The following is a 19495-nucleotide window of genomic DNA, read 5'->3' as shown; positions in this document are numbered from 1 at the left end:
ACTAATAGGGCTATGCAGACGAATTCTTCATTTCATGGTGTGATTTTTCTTTTACTACAAGTTTCAGTGTCCACTTATGGTTAGCCCAGAAATGCACAGCTAGTGGTTCCTGATCTCCAGGGTTCTGTAGTTTAGTGGGTTAAAAAGTGAACTAGTATGGAATTGTAGTGCTGAGGCTGGGGCTGGTGTCCTCCATGGAAGGCCCAACCCAGCCCCATGTTTCACACTGCTGTGTCAAGGGGTTTGCTGAGGCTCACGTTTACCTTCAAGGACGAGTGTTTTTCACAGACAGCCTCAGCATGGCTCAATATGCAACCCTGTGTGAACTGTCTACTGTCTAATATAGACTTGGCCTTGTTGGCCTTTTTGCAGTTGCTTGGTGTGTGTGTGTGTGTGTGTGTGTGTGTGTGTGTGTGTGCGTATGTGTGTGTGTGTGTGTCTGTCTCAAGGACATGCAGTTTGCTCATGACATAGACACCCCACTATTACACCCCCCACCCTCTCTACAACACAACTATACAGTGTTTATACTCTGTGGAAGAGTGTCCTTACTGACTTGGCCCAAGGCTCCATCCCTGAGACATGCTGTCAGACTAAACAGAGAGAGGATGTGGTAGTCATCCTGGGCATTAGCAGGAGAATGCCAGGTCACAGGGTACTGGCAGAGAATAGGGGAGGGTGAGCTCTCTTTGTCCCTGAACAGATGGCCTATAGCGTAGGGGCTATTGATAGGCACAGGGCTGCAGGCAGGGATTCAGTGTTGTGGACAAGGAAGACGTGTTCCCCTCCCAAAAAACGGTTACAAAGCTCCGGTTCACCCCACAGCACAAGGCTGACGTCTACGAAAATGTGTTTGTGCCTTTGAGCCTTTCAAACTTGCAGCCTTCCCTTGCCTGAATAAAAGCAGTCAGAAGTTGGCTCTGTGTCAGAACTAGCAGTGAAAGGAACTGGAAGTAACCATTGTGACTCCTGGAGCACGCCAGCTGCATTTGTCTATTTGGTCCTAAAGAGCTTTGTTTGGTTTCTCCTCATTCATTTTGAGGGACGTGGAGCAATTTCCCCGCTTCAAACTCTTTATCTTCGAGGGGCTAATCATTGTCAAAGCAAAAGGAGGGCCGAACACGCCCCCATTCACATCGATGGGGATGTAGTGGAGCGGGTCGAGAGTTTCAAGTTCCTTGGTGTCCAAATCACCAACAAACCATCATGGTCCAAAAACACCAAGACAGTCATGAAGAGGGCACGACAACACCTTTTCCACCCTCAGGAGACTGAAAAGATTTGGCATGGGTCCCCAGATCCTCAAAAAGTTATACTGCTGCACCATCGTGAGCATCCTGACCGGTTGCATCACCGCCTGGTATGGCAACTGCTCGGCATCCGACCGTAAGGCGCTACAGAGGGTAGTGCGTACGGCCCAGCACATCACTGGGGTCAATCTTCCTGCCATCTGGGGTCAAGCTCAACAGATTACCTAACCCCCCCCCCTTTGTTTTTACACTGCTGCTACGCACTGTTTATTATCACTTTACCCCTACCTACAAAGAGGTAAATAAACCTACCTTTACCCCTACTGTACAAATTACCTCGACTAACCTGTATCCCCGCACATTGACTCCCCTGTATATAGCCTCGTTATTGTTATTTTATTGTTATTTTTTACTTTAGTTTATTTAGTAAATATTTTCTTAACTCTATTTCTTGAACTACATTGTTGGTTAAGGGCTTGTAAGTAAGCATTTCACGGTAAGGTTGTATTTGGCACATGTGACAAATACAATTTGATTTGATTTGATCAGAGAGTCAGAAGGTTAGGAGGGGGTAGATGCGGAGACTAGGCAGATGGATGGTAAACCCGGCCGTGAGAGATGGCGCTCCGGTTTTCCCACAGACACAGAACGCTGTGGAGGGCAGGCCAGGGACTATGAGCCTAGTGGAGTGGCCAACTGCGGTCGACCAGGCACTCATGACCGCTGTTGACTCTTAACCTTGGACACGTGGCCTCTGGCCTTAACTTGGCAACCCTGGGAACTCTAGCTGTCAGAGGCCTTGGACTTGGCAACCCTTCTAACTGTATCTGTCAGAGCTAGACGTCTTAGACTTGGCAACTCCAAGAACACTTTCTGTCAGGATTTCTGGATTATAATTCATGGATATTTTTTGTAGGGATTGATACATTTTACGTTAGGGCAAATCAAGTCTGAAATTTGTATGTTGAAATTACAAAGCCTTTTTAAACCTTCAATACACTACAAGTTTGCATTTCCTGCTGTGCATGAACATTCTCATCAACAAAATAATTATCAAATTAAGATCCTACATCTGTATCTTTATCTATAGAGAATAGATGCTATTATCTTATCACTGTATGACCTATGTCAAGTTCATGATCGGTGTAGTGGTTCTACAAGATGTGGGAATAGTTATAGCTGGTGAAGGCTAGCAGCAGTTTGTAATAGGTCAGGACTAAAAACAAACTTGGCTAAATTGTTTGCCTTGTGCCTGACTGACCCACTTCATAGAAGCTTGATAGAATACATTCTCACAACCAAGGCTTAATTTCCTTTAACACGGTGCTGTGTTTGTCCCTCTGACCACATTGGGAAGGTCACAGGTACCAAACAAAACAAGTTTGTGTGACTGTGACATCACACTTATGCTACAGATCTCCTTTACTCTCAAGCCGGAGTTGTTGATTCCCTATTACCCTCAGCCTATATGCAACAGTATAGAACATCTAGTAATTAAGCAGACTCTTATCTTGCGCCTCTCGAAGGTCTCGAAATTCAAGGTGCAGTAAGAAGGAGAGGTAAACAGCAGTAATGCCACAGATGAGTTATTCCCCAGGGTATTTACACTATGGCCTGGCCTCTCACACATGCTGTACGTGTGCTGCTGCTGCTCCAGTGGAGGATGGGGATCATGTGAATGCTTTCCTGGAGCGTGAGCTACATGTAGAAGGGTTATATACTGCAAGGGTTGGGCTCTTTCCTCAGCTGAGCCCACAGCTATGGTAAGAAAGCTCTCCAGCAGTTTCTGTTTTTGGAATCCACCCCTGGACAAATTTGGCAATGGGAAGCAAAGAAAAAGGCTGGAATTCCAGTGTTTAAAAATAAACAGCAGGGCAAACTGTAGCAGGCTTTCAAAAACTTTCCCAACCGATCAAAGAAGACGTCATTGAGTTCTGCGGAGTTGGAAAAATGTGAGTAATGTTTAGGTTGGAGAGGAATATAAAGGGGATTTTCAGTCCGAGGGGAGGAGTGGGTTTCTACAGTAGTCATAGAGACAGAGTGGCACAGCAGAGACAGACCTGGGCTGACTCCTTCAGGATCACTGTGATGGAAACCTGGTGCAGGTTTGAGCCTACACATGGAAGCATTGCATTTCTTTACTGTATATGCCTTTGACAGCGAAAGCTTGCAGTTGTAATTCAATTTTAGTCTGTTGCATGCCAAGAATGTTCTCTCTTCGGATGAGGTACAGTAGCCATGTGGTGTTATTCCTCTTGCAAACAGACATTGGGGATTTTGCAAAGTGAATCTGTTCCTCAGTACCTTAATGGAGAGTAGTCCTCTGATCAAAGCTGGGTGTCCTCTTCTTAACCACTAAAATACCAAAGCTCTACTGAACACCAGATTATGACTCAGCCCTAATTGCAACACCTGTTATCAAACATTGGGGTTTGTCACAGGCAGTTAACAGAGCTGTGCTGCCATAGTGATAACACAATCGCTACCTAACCCAACCGCTCTCCTTTGTGTGTCCCTCAGATGGTCCTGGCTGTGCAGCAGGAGGAGAGAGGGTCGCCTGAGAGCAGAGGAATCCAGGACCACCATGCCCACTGGAGGACCTCTGAGAAGAGATTGAGACTATAGGACACACAGGTGAGTCTCAGATTCTGTCTCCTATCAGCGATTATTAACAGTGCTTCTATAAGTGATAGTGATTGTAGGTCAGTGTCTTAGCACGTTTAAGCAGTGCAGGGAGTGGAAAATGGTAGGCTAACGCTAATGTAGTATTGCCAACTATACCAATTATGCAATGAAATCACAGCAAGTGCGCCATAGCTGCCTTCAGTAACATATTACAGTTGACAAACAAATGTCAAACCAAACCGCTACGTCTCAAACCGCACTCTACAGTTATTTGATTCACTTCCATCAGATGTCCGGTCTGGTCATGCCCCTCCTTCCCTAATCTAAAACCCTTATCTGGAAGTTATTTCACACCATCCCGTCACACATAACAGCCATGAAGGCTTAAAGCTTGTTGGTCACACTAGTGATGCCGCCGCCTTGGTACCTTTCCTGGAAAAGGAGTAAAATGAGAAGAACAGGATGTCTTTGTAATTATAAGACTTTTTCATCCTGACACTCTCCTGCGCAATTATACCTTTTCTTTGTCCTTTTCACTCAGATGTTATCTGATTAAACCTAGTCCGTGACTGACGACCTCCCATAGGAATCATTAGTCACTAAGAGTAGTGTGGTAATGTCCATGTGGACTGAGTTTGCTCAACCATGACCAATCTGAGTTACAGTACAAGGCCTCCCTCTCAGCACAGCTGTGTGACGAGAACTGAAATGATTTAACCCAACAGATGTCTGCCTTGCCTTCCATAGTATCTCTGACAGAATCAGTCTCTTTTGTCTTCCAGATCGCAATGGGAAACTCTGAGAGCCAGTACAGCATTCAGGGGCCCAAGGGAACCAGCTTAATCTTCCCCGGGAAACAAAAGCCCTACTCACTAAAGTTCTGCTCAACCAAAGAGGAGGCTCTGTCCCCCAATACGTGGTGGAAAGGTGGGCCGGGGGGCTCGGGGTACAAGGCCAGGGCTGTTGGTCGACGTTGCCTCTCCCCCCCACAGAGGAGAGGAGAGCCATATGTCTCCAGACACTATGATTACGTCACCAAGGGGGTGAAGGGCAGTCCAAACTGCCATCGCTGGCATGGCTCCCCACCAAGAGGCTGCTCACACCTCCCAGCTGAGAATAGATGCTGCCAATATGAGGGCAGTGGAAGCCTGTACAGTAGAGCATCAGGGGATCTGAACGACCATGCTCTGAACGGACACAGGACCCCAGAGAGGATGCGAGGAGAGGGGGAAGAGGGGCTTGAGGAGCAGAGCAGTCCCAGGGTGGTCATCAAGAAGGATGGTAGTCTGAGGGTGGAGTTCACCAACACTAACAGTGGTCTGCTGCTAGATGAGGCATCTGGGCCAGTGCAGCTGCTCAAGTTCTCCCCCACCCTGGAGTCCACACCCAGTCTACCTGGCAGCAGCAGGCCTGAGGCCCACCACGGTGCTCCGCAGCCAGCCTCAACCTCCACCGCCAGGACCAGCAAGGGCAGCTCGCTGAGCTCAGAGGGCTCCTGGTACGACTCGCCCTGGGGGCCCAGCGCGGAGCTCTGCGACCAAGACCAGTCCTGTTCCTCCAGTAGGTCTATGGGAAACCGTAGGGCTGACCAGTTGGAGGCCTTTGGCCAGCAGTCTCCCCCTCTGTCCATCTCAGATCTCTACAGGGACCCCAGTATGGCTGCCACCTTCCCCACAGCTAAGGACCTGTCGGCCCAGTACAGGGAATCCCCTCTTCACTCCCATCACATCCAGCACCGGGCCTCCTTTGTTTCATCCCTGGGCGTGCCTGCTGAGGAGGAGTGTCCAGAGGCCAGGCAGTACTCATCCTACACCCTGCCCTGCCGTAAGGCCCGGCCCAGTGGAGAGGTCTCCACCCTGAAAAAGGGCTCTGGCTCCGTCAGGAGCCGCATGAGACGCCTCAGTGACTGGACTGGAAGTCTCAGCAGGAAGAAAAGGAAGACACAGGTGAGTGGGGCTGTCGTCTGGGGTTGTCTGTGTAGGTCAGGGTCCCAGTGCTCAAACAATCTATGAATTTCTTCATATTTTTTAACAGAAACATTTGTCACAAAATGTCACAAAGAATAAACCGAGCCAGTGGCAAGGCAACACATTTTCTCAGGTTCTAAACTGATGTTGTACTTCACAGGGTGTATACAGATCTATGAACTATCTTCATCGCTTGGTATGTACAGTGTGTTTGCAGTTAGGTCTGTAGTCATAGCCTATTGCTAGTCTCCATGTAGTCAACCTGTAGTCTGTAATAAAGGTACTGCCTTAGCTGCATCAAGTGTGTCCTTTGGAATTTCCCTGTTTTGAGATGTGATTGTCTGCAGCTCCATGGCTCCACAGGAGAATATGATGACTCTGGAGTCTCCCAGTGCTTGGCACAGACTAGTGTTCCAACCCTGTTAGTGTCCTGTTAGTGAGGGAGGGGTGGGGTGGCAGAGGAAGCAACTCTCTGACAGTTACTTGGCTGGGGACTGTTACTGGTTACCTGGGCCATGTGCCTCAGCGGTCGGTGTCGTCTCGCCAGGAACGCAACAGTGTCCCCGATCCCGAGTACCACAATACCAGCTGTCTGAGTACAGGGAACCACAGGGTACCGCGGAATGAAATTTGGGAAGCGGATGGTGCATTGTGTAGGGACTAGAGATGCAGTCGTCTACCGGAGAATAAGACATGAAACAGTGAGAAGGAGAGTAAGGATGAAAAGCCAAGGGGTCTGCAGATTCCATGACTACTTCTGGGTGGGTACAAGAGGTCATGTCAGTTTAGTGTTTTTAGCAACATCATGCCAATGAAAGGAATATGTAGACTGCCCTGTGTAGGAGGCATAGCTCTCCATTGTATATAATTTGCTGTTGAGTGCATTGTTATGATCAGACGATATCCTCCAGTTTGGGTCTAGATGATTGAAACAGTGTTTTTTTCTCTAGTGTACTGGTACTATTTGATTTGAGACAAGCTTGTCTGTGCATTTCATTGAAATGATATTGTGTGAGTGGTTGAAAATAGATGTTATCTACCAGTTGACAGCAGGTCTGGATGACGTACACAGGTCAGTGTTGCAGTATGGGTCAGACAGCTGAGAACCGGACCTATAAAATTACACCAGACTGTTTGAGAAATCATTGGATAAAGTGTGTTTGTGTAAATGTGTGTTATGGGTATGTAATAGCTTATTAAGAGCATTTAAGCCCCATACATGTAATCACCATAGTCATATTTTCTGCAACAAAGGCTAAGTAGTTAATTGCTCAGAATTTGTGTTGTTAGATATTCCCAAATTAGCTTACAAACTGCTTGAAACGTGGCCCTCTGTGACTGTGGCTTTAAATCATACATTATGCACTAATTATCTTTTAAACTTTTAAAATGCTTTTCAAACCATTCCAAGATAATTGCTGTAAGCCTATGAAATCTCTGTTAGTGAAACTAAGTCCCAGCTGAAGATTTCGAAACTCCACCCCACTCTTAATGATGTGGTTGTCATGGTGATTATGATTTGGTGACGCTGCTCTGGGTTTCTACTCGACCCCCTGTCCTCCTCTCCAGAGAGCCAATCCACTAGTATGTACTGTATGGATAGGTGCTAGTTCATTAGGGCATTAGGGTCTAACTAAAATATCTGGGTGTTACCGGCGTTGGCACAAGAGGGTTAATCTCTCTTGGGGACAGAGCTTTCACTCTAAATGACTTCATTCCTATCTTAAGCCCTGGTCATCTCTTGCTATGTGTTGGGTTTGGGAAGAGACCTAGGATACAGCTTCCATGCAGTATTGAACTAATTTACCTTTCAATGAGAAGGACGGGGGCTTGTGAGGGACTGTGATTTGAAGTTGTTCAGATTCCCAGCACAGCTTCAAAGGTCCATGAGAAACTCCCCAACAAGCTCTGGTCAATCAGAGTAGCAATCAAATCCCTGTTCTCCTTTCAACTCTAGCACACATAACATGTATGTATCTGTAGGCATTGGGCAACCCCAGGCTTCAGAACAGAATGCAAATGAGCAGAGTGATATTTGTTTTGATAAATGGTCTCTTTCAGTGTTCCGACTCAAACTTCTTCATGGGCAAATGTTGGAGCGTGATGTTTCCAACTGAGCTCTGTATAGTTTAATTGGAGACATTCAGAGTTGGGTCTCTCTGCACTCTGGTGACTCTGTGGTGCCCAGGACAGAGCTGGTTCAGGGGCCACACTGTCTGGGGCTCTCCGCTGGGGCTAGTTCCACCATAGCCACCTAATCACCGCCAGCTTCCAATTTGCTCAATTAACCATATATTACCATATATCACAGTGTCTGGCCATGCAGCCTCTTTTCAACGATTCGACCCAAATCAGGACTAATTCCAGCTCTCGTTGCCCTCCACCTGGGCTTCAGAGCTCTCGCTGCGCTGCACCCTCCAAGCCATCCACTCAGGCCCAGCCCAGGTTCTAATGAGAAACAGCTGGGGGAGAAGGCGGGAGACTGATGGAGAGGGGGATTGGGAAAGAAAGCAGAGACTAGGGGAGACTAAGGGGAAAAAAGGGGAGACTGAGAGACTGGGGGAGGCTTGGGAAGACTGACAGACAGGGAAGGAAGGGAGAGGTTGACAGACAGTGAGAGGAGGGGGTAGACTCAGCGAGAGACACAGGAAGGGTTGCTTTGGAAGGGCATTGGAACACTCTTTGTGTTTGAAGTGCACCCAACCCAGTTGCCAGGGGAGAATCAATGCTGCAATCTAGTGGAGTGCAGGTAGGCTTTCATTACCCCTGAAAGAGTGTAATCGCATGAAGTAGTGTTCTACTGAGATCAGGAAGCTAGGGTGCCCTCGCAGACTCAATTAAGTTGTCTCAAGAACTTCAGTCACCTAGGTGCCAGCCTCAGGAATTTGTTTCTCTCAGTCTGGAAAGTTCTGGCATCGAGACAGTACATGCTCTATGCCAAAAGGATTCCTCACTCTCACTTCATCCTACCCTACTCCCTACCCTCACCCCACAGTCTCCCCCCACCCTCTCTCCCTACCCTCACCCCACAGTCTCCCCCCCACCCTCTCTCCCTACCCTCACCCCACAGTCTCCCCCCCACCCTCTATCCTTACCCTCACCCCACAGTCTCCCCCCCACCCTCTCTCCCTACCCTCACCCCACAGTCTCCCCCCACCCTCTCTCCTTACCCTCACCCCACAGTCTCCCCCCCACCCTCTATCCTTACCCTCACCCCACAGTCTCCCCCCCACCCTCTCTCCCTACCCTCACCCCACAGTCTCCCCCCCACCCTCTCTCCCTACCCTCACCCCACAGTCTCCCCCCCCACCCTCTCTCCCTACCCTCACCCCACAGTCTCCCCCCCACCCTCTCACTCTCACTTCATCCCTCTCCTCACCTTATTCGCCTCTCTGTGCCCTTCCAGGAGCCCAGATATAAGGACGGCAGCGAGGCCTTTGACAGTGGATTGGATGGCCTGACAGCTGACACCAGCTCTCCCTCCCAGGTATTCAGCCTGTGGTACCCTGGCGTACCTGGCAATGTTGGGGCCTCCCGGGCCCAGTCTGCAGGGGCCCTCCACCACAGCAGCGACGCCCTCCACCAGAACATCTATGAGAACTTCATGCAGGAGCTGGAGACAGGGACTGGGCAGGGCAGTAGTGGAGGAGCAGGGGGAGGTGGTGAGAGGAGAGACCCGTCTACGGGGACAGAAGGGGGGGAGAGCAGCAGTGAGTCTGCGGGCGACTCTCTGGAGCAGCTGGACATGCTGTTTGAAAAGGAGCAGGGGGTGGTACGCAGGGCCGGCTGGCTCTCCTTCAAACCCCTCCTCACCCTGCACAAGGACAGGAAGCTGGAGCTGGTCACACGCAGGAAGTGGAAACAGTACTGGGTCACCCTGAAAGGTGAGTAGGGGTGGGTGGCCAGAGAGAAAGAGGGTTTGCGACATTGCCATCAAAGGTCCAGTTGATATAAATATTGAATTGGACCTTCAATACCTCACTGAAATCGAGTTGAGCTTGATGCTCAATAGGTTTGGTACATTGAAAGGTGTGGTAAAGGTGTGAGGGGGGTTAGAGGGCAACCAAAGGTCAAAGTGTAACTTGAACTTTAGCATTGGAGGCATTACATCCTCAGGTTCAGTAGATATAACCACTAAATTGTTCATGGAATACATAAACTGAAATTTAATTTACGCTGGGAGACAGAGGGGAAAGTTAGTTTCAAACTTTAAATCACATTTAAAGTTTAAGTAAAACCAGACATATCACTTAAGCAGCTCTTCACATGGTTTTTCTGGAAGACTACAGTGTGTCCTTGGCAGAGTCCATCTCCTTTACTTAGCCTGTGCATTACATTTACCGTACACTGATCCTTCGCTATCCTAAAAGCTCACAAGGAATTTTACCAGTGCATTTACCGGCTAAATAGATCAACCTCAGGCCAGGAGCATGAGAGAGTGTGGGTGGATCCTTCAGCCTTTCTTCCACTTACTGTAAATGACTGAAGAACAGCAGAGACAAATAAATGTCAGGTTATGAGGACATTCCTCTGAGCTGTGTTCTTCCTCCCTCTAATGACCAACCTCTTCCTCTTCCTCCAGGTTGTACCTTGTTGTTCTATGAGACCTATGGTAAGGGTTCTCCAGAGCAGGAGCTGTCTCCGCGCTACGCCCTGTTTGCAGAGGACAGTATCGTCCAGGCCATTCCTGAACACCCCAAGAAGGAGAACGTCTTCTGTCTCAGCAACACCTACGGAGATGTCTACCTCTTCCAGGTGAGGTCTACCTCTTCAAACTCACTGTTCAAACAAGAAAATGTAGATGTCCACAGTATTTATCCCCAAGTGGATGGATATGCAGTAGATACTGTGTTTTAGTGTGGCGTTAGCTTGGCGTTAGCTTCATGAGCACATCATGGTGTTGTTGCTCTGATTTCCCCCATCACTCTGCTCTGCTTGTTGACATGCTGAGTGTTCCAGCCAATTCAACACACAAATGAGGAGTAGAAGCTGTTACTTAGTGGGGAATGTTTTGTGTCGGTTGAAAGGAAAGCATGTTCCGTGCTTCTGTGGCAGCCTGGTTTGATAGTCTCTTCCTGCTTGGGCAGCCAAGCAGAGTGGTGTAGTCTGCTGCTAGATTACACTGACTGTGTCAGCTGAACAATAGGGAACTCATGGGCGGCGCACAATTGGCCCAGCGTCGTCCAGGGTAGGGGAGGGAATGGCCGGCAGGGATGTAGCTCAGTTGATAGAGCATGGCGTTTGCAACGCCAGGGTTGTGGGTTCGATTCCCACGGGGGGCCAGTATAAAAAAATATGTATTCACTAACTGTAAGTCACTCTGGATAAGAGCGTCTGCTAATGACTAAAATGTAAATGTAAAAATGGAACCAACGCATTGTTCAGCATATTCACACTGTATAGGAGTGGATGGAGATGTTTTACAAATGTAGTCACACACACACAATCCCACACACTTGTGTATTTTTAGACTGTATAATCTAGCAGATCAACTTAATGATTCTAGCTCGTAAATGATTATAAGGAGAATAATTTAACTCTCCATCTTGAGGTTTTCTGTTTGTGTGCACATTTTGTTTATCGCTGACCTTATTTCCAGTGTTGGATGACTTAAAGCCTTGACTTGGCCTCAGTAGTTTTCTCCTCTCACATTTACAAGCTTTTCTGAGTGTATTGCATGAAATCCCAGTTGTGGTGTTCGGTGTAAATCTAATAAAATGGTAAAGTGGATTTAACATCACTTGAAACTCTAAAGAGGTCAGGAAACCATTAAGTCTATAAAATGAAGCATCATAGAAGCCTGTGTTCTCCCTCATGTGTCCTACATGAATCACTTCTCCCTCATATTCCTATCACATTTCATCCCATGTCCTCTGATAATGTAATCGTTTTTGTCAAGCTATATGATCCTTTCAAGATTGACTGTATTGACTGTGAAATTACGTAATAGCGTATAGATGGGAAAAATGGGAAAATCTGGCATGAAGATGATAATATGCCATGAGGAAGATAGGAACACAATATGGGTGCAAAGTGCTCTGCTCTTATAACTGTCAATCATCCAGATATAGAGGCCAACCCGGAAGCATGTCATTCATAACATCACTATCATCGCTGCGTCTTGCAGTGCTTATACCATCACATAAACCATTCAGGACTAATTATCTTTCAGTAATAATCTAGTCTTACCATTTATGGTCTTACCTCAAACCTCCATCATCTAATATCCTACCTTCAACTCTGTCTGTTCAGGCCAGCAACCAGACAGACCTGGAGAACTGGGTGACAGCCATCCACTCTGCCAGTGCCTCTCTGTTCGCTAAGCGTCATGGGAAGGAGGATACGGTGCGTCTACTTAGGAGCCAGATCAGAGGCCTGCTGCAGAAGATAGACATGGACAGCAAGATGAAGAAGATGGCTGAGCTGCAGCTGTCCATCGTCAGCGACCCCAAGAACAGGAAGGCCATCGAGAATCAGGTGAGGATGAGGTAGATGATGATCAGAGGTTGTTATGTTGATAATGGTGTGGTCTCACAGTGAAGCATTGGTTAGTGTCCCGGACAGAAAAACATTTTATGATCTGTTCTATGGTCTGTTCTTTTCAGTGTGTTTGTTAGGAATCTAGCAGCCCTAAAAATATGACATGTGAATCAACCCATGCGACTTAAACCCCATGTCTTATTTTCGGAAGCGGGAGAAGTGGCCTAAATGTAGCTAGTGGCTGTCCAAACACATACTCGGAGGAGAGGAGAGGAGAGGCAGGCTGCAGGCTGATGCTTCCCATTTCATCAGATTGGGATTCCAGATGCTGTTCTGTATAATGGCCTCTCAACATTAGCCCCTCTAACACCCTGCCTGAGGAGAAAGACAGACCCAATCACTGATTCTCCCCACAGCTAAAACTGTCCTGTACATATAATGTAGTGAGCCATGGAGATGGCTAAAGACTCAACACCAACGTTAGCTTGTCCACCCCTCATTTCAGACCCTTCTTCAGTCTCAACTACTTAAGAGTAGATATCAGATTTATAGTGCAGTAATTCATCCTTCGGAGGTGGGTCTGGTTGCTTCAAAGCATTTAAACTCTGAATTAGAAGATAGAGATTTTGGACTTGCAACATTTTGGGGGGTGTTTGTGATGGTTGGATGATTGTGTTTGGAGGGCTGTTAGTGCAAAGACATCTACCTCGACTGCAAGACATGAAAGCTATCACGGCACCTCGGGACAGAGAGGTCTGGAGCCAATGATAGGGTCAGAGGGGAGAGGGTGGGGTTAGGCCCTGAGACAGGCGCCCACGGCTGATTATGGATTTAGGGTGGGGGGTGAGTGGGGCTACGAGAGGACACTTTGATGTCTATCCTCCCCCCTTCTCAAAATCAGTGCCAGTAGACCTTTTTGAAGTCTCTCTATTCCCCCTCCATAGTGAAGTCATAATCAGGTTGGCATTTACAATCATTAAGAGAGAGAGGGGGAAAGTCAAAGGATGCTGTATCTCTTAGAAAAAGGCCCATTCCTGCCTCTTAATTGGACTGAAATGGGAGTAAATAAGATTGCTGTAAGGCCAGATTGGTACAATATGTCTTCACTGCAAGGATGGTGGCTCTCTGCCTTAGTGCAGATTTGCCAGCGGTAAAGAGAACGACACACACACAAACATCCATGCCAGCCTCTTTCTGATTCTCAATCCGATAACGGCCATGCTTCTTTGATATGATGATGGATTAACATTGCCTGGCAGAATGTAAATAAGATGTAATCAATCAGACATGGGTTTGAGTGTGGCACTTCCATTTGTGGCTATGCAGTGTACCAATATTAAACTGTATCAACTATCAAACCATAACCTGCCGGTCTTTGCTCTGAGGGAAGAGGAGTCCATCTAATTCAAATGTAATTGTATTGGTCGCGTAGACATATTTTGCAGAAGTTATTGCAGGTGCAGCGAAATGCTTATGTTTCTAGCTCCAACAGTGCATTAATACCTAACAACACTAAACAATACACACAAATACAAAAAAGAAAAATACAATCATTCAGAAATAGCAATGTCATAGTCCGGAATATAAATATATATGTGTATGGTGGTGTGTATGGACAGTATATGAATAGAACATGTGTGTACAGCATTAGTTATATGGGATGAGCCATGACTAGAATACAGTATACAGTGAGGGAAAAAAGTATTTGAACCCCCTGCTGATTTTGTACGTTTGCCCACTGACGAAGAAATTATCAGTCTATAATTTTAATGGTAGGTTTATTTGAACAGTGAGAGACAGAATAACAACAAAAAAATCCAGAAAAACGCATGTCAAAAATGTTATAAATTGATTTGCATTTTAATGAGGGAAATAAGTATTTGACCCCCTCTCAATCAGAAAGATTTCTGGCTCCCAGGTGTCTTTTATACAGGTAACGAGCTGAGATTAGGAGCACACTCTTAAAGGGAGTGCTCCTAATCTCAGCTTGTTACCTGTATAAAAGACACCTGTCCACAGAAGCAATCAATCAATCAGATTCCAAACTCTCCACCATGGCCAAGACCAAAGAGCTCTCCAAGGATGTCAGGGACAAGATTGTATACCTACACAAGGCTGGAATGGGCTACAAGACCATCGCCAAGCAGCTTGGTGAGAAGGTGACAACAGTTGGTGCGATTATTCGCAAATGGAAGAAACACAAAATAACTGTCAATCTCCCTCGGCCTGGGGCTCCATGCAAGATCTCACCTCGTGGAGTTGCAATGATCATGAGAATGGTGAGGAATCAGCCCAGAACTACATGGGAGGATCTTGTCAATGATCTCAAGGCAGCTGGGACCATAGTCACCAAGAAAACAATTGGTAATACACTACGCCGTGAAGGACTGAAATCCTGCAGCGCCCGCAAGGTCCCCCTGCTCAAGAAAGCACATATACAAGGCCGTCTGAAGTTTTCCAATGAACATCTGAATGATTCAGAGGAGAACTGGGTCAGTGTTGTGGTCAGATGAGACCAAAATGGAGCTCTTTGGCATCAACTCAACTCGCCGTGTTTGGAGGAGGAGGAATGCTGCCTATGACCCCAAGAACACCATCTCCACCATCAAACATGTAGGTGGAAACATTATGCTTTGGGGGTGTTTTTCTGCTAAGGGGACAGGACAACTTCACCGCATCAAAGGGACGATGGACGGGGCCATGTACCGTCAAATCTTGGGTGAGAACCTCCTTCCCTCAGCCAGGGCATTGAAAATGGGTCGTGGATGGGTATTCCAGCATGACAATGACCCAAAACACACGGCCAAGGCAACAAAGGAGTGGCTCAAGAAGTAGCACATTAAGGTCCTGGAGTGGCCTAGCCAGTCTCCAGACCTTAATCCCATAGAAAATCTGTGGAGGGAGCTGAAGGTTCGAGTTGCCAAACATCAGGCTCGAAACGTTAATGACTTGGAGAAGATCTGCAAAGAGGAGTGGGACAAAATCCCTCCTGAGATGTGTGCAAACCTGGTGGCCAACTACAAGAAACATCTGACCTCTGTGATTGCTAACAAGGGTTTTGCCACCAAGTACTAAGTCATGTTTTACAGAGGGGTCAAATACTTATTTCCCTAATTAAAATGCAAATCAATTTATAACATTTTTGACAGGTGTTTTTCTGGATTTTTTTGTTGTTATTCTGTCTCTCACTGTTCAAATAAACCTACCATTAAAATTATAGACTGATCATTTCTTTGTCAGTGGGCAAACGTACAAAATCAGCAGGGGATCAAATACTTTTCCCCCTCACTGTACATATAAAGTGGGTAAAACAGTATGTAAACATTATTAAAGTGACCAGTGTTCAATGTCTATGTACATAGGGCAGCAGTCTCTAAGGTGCAGGTTTGAGTACCGGGTGGTACCTGGCTAGTAACAGTGACTAAGTTCAGGGCAGGGTACTGGGCGGAGGCTGGCTAGTGATGACTGTTTAACAGTCTGATGGCCTTGAGATAGAAGCTGTTTTTCAGTCTCTCGGTCCCAGCTTTGATGCACCTGTACCGTCTCCGCCTTCTAGATGGTAGCGGGTGAACAGGCTGTGTCTCGGGTGACTGAGGTCCTTGATGATCTTCTTGGCCTTCCTGTGAAACCGGGTGCTGTAGTTGTAATTTACAATGTAATGCCTGCTCTCCATTTAAAATGATCCTCTCCTGTCCCCCAGAATACCCCATTGTAATGACTTTATAGAAGCAGTAGAGATACAGGGTTATCTCAGCGGATTGACCAAGCATGACACTTAGGACAACACAGCCCTGCCCAGACACTAACCCTTGGATGACACTACACTACTGGTCAAAAGTTTTAGAACACCTACTCATTCAAGGGTTTTTCTTAATTTTTTACTATTTTCTACATTGTAGAATAATAGTGAAGACATCAAAACTATGAAATAACACATATGGAATCATGTAGTAACCAAAAAAGTGTTAAACAAATGCTGTGGTAACCATGCTGGTTAAGTGTGCCTTGAATTCTAAATAAATCACAGACAGTGTTACCAGCAAAGCACCCCCACACCATAACACCTCCTCCTCCATGCTTTACGGTGGGAAATACACATGCAGAGATCATCCGTTCACCCACACCGCGTCTCACAAAGACACGGCGGTTTGAACCAAACGTCTCCATTTTGGACTCCAGACCAAAGGACAAATTTCCACCGGTCTAATGTCCATTGTTCGTGTTTCTTGGCCCAAGCAAGTCTCTTCTTCTTATTGGTGTCCTTTAGTAGTGGTTTCTTTGCAGCAATTCGACTATCAAGGCCTGATTCACACAGTCTCCTCTGAACAGTTGATGATGAGATGTGTCTGTTACTTGAACTCTGTGAAGCATTTATTTGGGCTGCAATTTCTGAGGCTGGTAACTCTAATGAACTTATCCTCTGCAGCAGAGGTATCTCTGGGTCCCCTATCCAACTCATTCCCAACCATGAAGGATTCTATTAGTCTGAATCAGTGTTAATGGGAGGACCGGATTCCGTACTGGTCTGTCTTGTAAATGAACTCTCTGCACACTAGCACTATAAAAGTCAATTGTATAGAGAGTCGTTTAACTCCACAGGTATCTCATTAAAGTGAACCCCCCAAGCTAACAAAATAAGCACCATCTCATACTTTACAGTACATAGTGCAAAAAGGGTCTCGAAGCATGTGAGTGTGTTGTGTGTGTATTTAGGGGGAGGGTTATAGGGTGGTCTGGTGCTCATCAACCCCCTCCCATTACTTTTATTGCAGAGAATAAGATACACTGCATTAAACACACACACACACACACACACACACACACACACACACACATACTACAACCCTCCTTCACTATCATCAACCTTACTGCCCTCAACCAGCTCCACCCACCCACACACCCACTCCCACCACCACCACATCTGTAAACAATCCCAGCTTGATGGAATGCACACTTAATGTTCTCTCTGACCTCCCTCCCTTCATTTCTCCCCTCTCTCCCCTCCCCATTTCTCCAACCCTCCCTCCTACCTACAGATCCAGCAGTGGGAGCAGAACCTGGAGAAGTTTAACATGGACCTGTTCAGGATGCGCTGTTACCTGGCCAGCCTGCAGGGCGGCGAGCTGCCTAACCCCAAGAGCCTGTTGGCTGCAGCCAGCCGGCCCTCCAAGACCGCCCTGGGACGCCTGAGTATCTTCTCTGTGTCCTCCTTCCATGCACTGGTCAGTCTCTGGTTGAGATGGAGGGTGTCTTAATAGACTGAAGTTTAAGCAGGTTGATTGATGTGTGACTGCAGAGTTTAATCCTAGCCCTGACGGTGTGTTATGTCGTCAGATCTGTTCCAGGGATGAGGCCACACTGAGGAGGCGCTCCATGTCCCTGAGCCAGAGATCACGCAACAAGAAAGGCCTCTTCTCCTCCCTCAAAGGCCTGGACAATCTCACCAAAAGGGGCCGTGACAAGAGACCATCCGCAGGACAGGTATGGTACCTGGACATACTGCACACACACAGGACACACACACTAAATGCCCACACAGAGAACATACACACACACACACACCTATGCCTACAAGGAAAATGAAGCAAGACTTTTTCATATTTCTAAGAGAAAGTTGAAATGTGGCCTTGGTGTGCATTTTTACCCCATAAACAAGATTGTGTTTATTAAAAGGTAATAAGCTCATATTTTATTTGTGGTAATTACACTTCCACACAGGCTCATTAACTATTGATGTTTTCAGCCCCCAGCCCCTATACTCTGAAGGTACTGCCCAGCAGAGTCTTCTAAGGCAGGGAAAAGACCTGGTTCCCACTTCCCAGGATCTAGCCTATTATGAAAATCAATGAACTTGGATAATGGTGTAGTTACTACACTGAAGTACACTAGATTAAGATGATGTCAGTGCTTACTTCAGTGCGTACATGTCGAATGCCACAACATCACTACAATATTTTCTCTGAAATAGTTTGACAGTCTTCTGCTTTGTGTTGCGTCTGAGCTGGAGGCTTCACTTTGAGGATTCATAAATGTTTCCACGGCCATGTCTCTTACTGGCTCTGACTGATGGACTGAATGGTGTATCTTTGATTGTAGGGAGCATTAAGCACCCAGCTATAATGTAGACACTGCTAACTGCCAGCTTCTGATTCTCCGTAGTCCTCTTCAAAAGAGGTGGCCAGGTGTCCTTAATGCAGACTAAACGAGGTCTTCCCTGCTCCTCCCAGTACTCTCCTCACCCCTCCACTTCCGCGGGGCTACTATATGTGTGTGTGATGATGTTTGTGGTGTGTTTGGGAGCTCCAGCAGGCTAGCTAATGAGACCCAGTTTGGTTTCACAGCGCAGAAGGCCGAGGTGGCTCACAGCGCATGACGAGCAGGAACAGTTCTGTAGCATGAATTATTAAAAGCCATATGTGGTCAATTGTAGCCTGCTGTACTTAGCCCTACAGCGACAAACAGATGGTTTGTGTAAGTCCACTAAATATTAAACAGCCCCACAGTTATTCACAGGTTCCCCTGCTAAGCTAAGCTCTCCAGTTGGGATACATTTCTGTGCCTTTCTATGACCTTGGTACTTATTAAAAAGAGTGACTAATTGCTTCAAGGGGAGTTGTAGATTGATGGCTTTCCAGGTACATCTGCTGTCTTGTAAGAGTGTGAGTGTAGATAGTGTCGGTCTAGTGTGAGAATTAGTTTCCCATCTTTCCTGGAGACTAGTTAAGCCGTCATGTTGTGTGACATCATTGCTCTCTGTCCTCCCAATGAGGCAATATGACACGTGTTTATTACTGAGGGATTTATACTGAACAAAAATATGAACGCAACATGTAAAGTGTTGTCCCATGTTTCATGAGCTGAAATAAAAGATCCCAGACATTTTCCATACACACAAAAAGCTTATTTCGCTAAAATGTTGTGCACAAATTTGTTTACGTACGATTTCTCCTTTGCCAAGACAATCCATGGTGGTATCTCTGTCTGTAATAAAGCCCTTTTGTGGGGAAAAACTCATTCCGATTGGTGGTCCTCTGTAGCTCAATTGGTAGAGCATGGCGCTTGTAACGCCAGGGTAGTGGGTTCGATCCCCGGGACCACCCATACGTAAAAAATATTATGCACACATGACTGTAAGTCGCTTAGGATAAAAGCGTCTGCTAAATGCCATATTAT

The 19495-nt window shown here is 46.7% G+C and overlaps 1 protein-coding gene across 1 annotated transcript in view; it reads left to right on the top strand.

Annotated features, from left to right (window-relative positions):
• The window catches only part of LOC311145580 (rho guanine nucleotide exchange factor TIAM2-like), a 100498-nt gene that overhangs the window by 35535 nt on the left and 45468 nt on the right, over window positions 1–19495 (top strand). Inside the window, exons 2-8 of the mRNA XM_084181854.1 lie at window positions 3771–3884; window positions 4658–5821; window positions 9249–9726; window positions 10425–10597; window positions 12095–12319; window positions 17359–17544; window positions 17657–17803. Coding sequence (XP_084037980.1) covers window positions 4664–5821; window positions 9249–9726; window positions 10425–10597; window positions 12095–12319; window positions 17359–17544; window positions 17657–17803 — 2367 coding nt within the window. The 5' untranslated portion in view covers window positions 3771–3884; window positions 4658–4663. The remainder of the gene's footprint in view (window positions 1–3770; window positions 3885–4657; window positions 5822–9248; window positions 9727–10424; window positions 10598–12094; window positions 12320–17358; window positions 17545–17656; window positions 17804–19495) is intronic.

This window comes from Coregonus lavaretus (genome assembly GCF_964263955.1).
Source record: "Coregonus lavaretus genome assembly, chromosome: 18".
Classification (NCBI taxonomy): domain Eukaryota; kingdom Metazoa; phylum Chordata; class Actinopteri; order Salmoniformes; family Salmonidae; genus Coregonus; species Coregonus lavaretus.
Note: the sequence above shows the minus strand (reverse complement) of the source record. Positions and strands in the feature narration are given on the sequence as shown.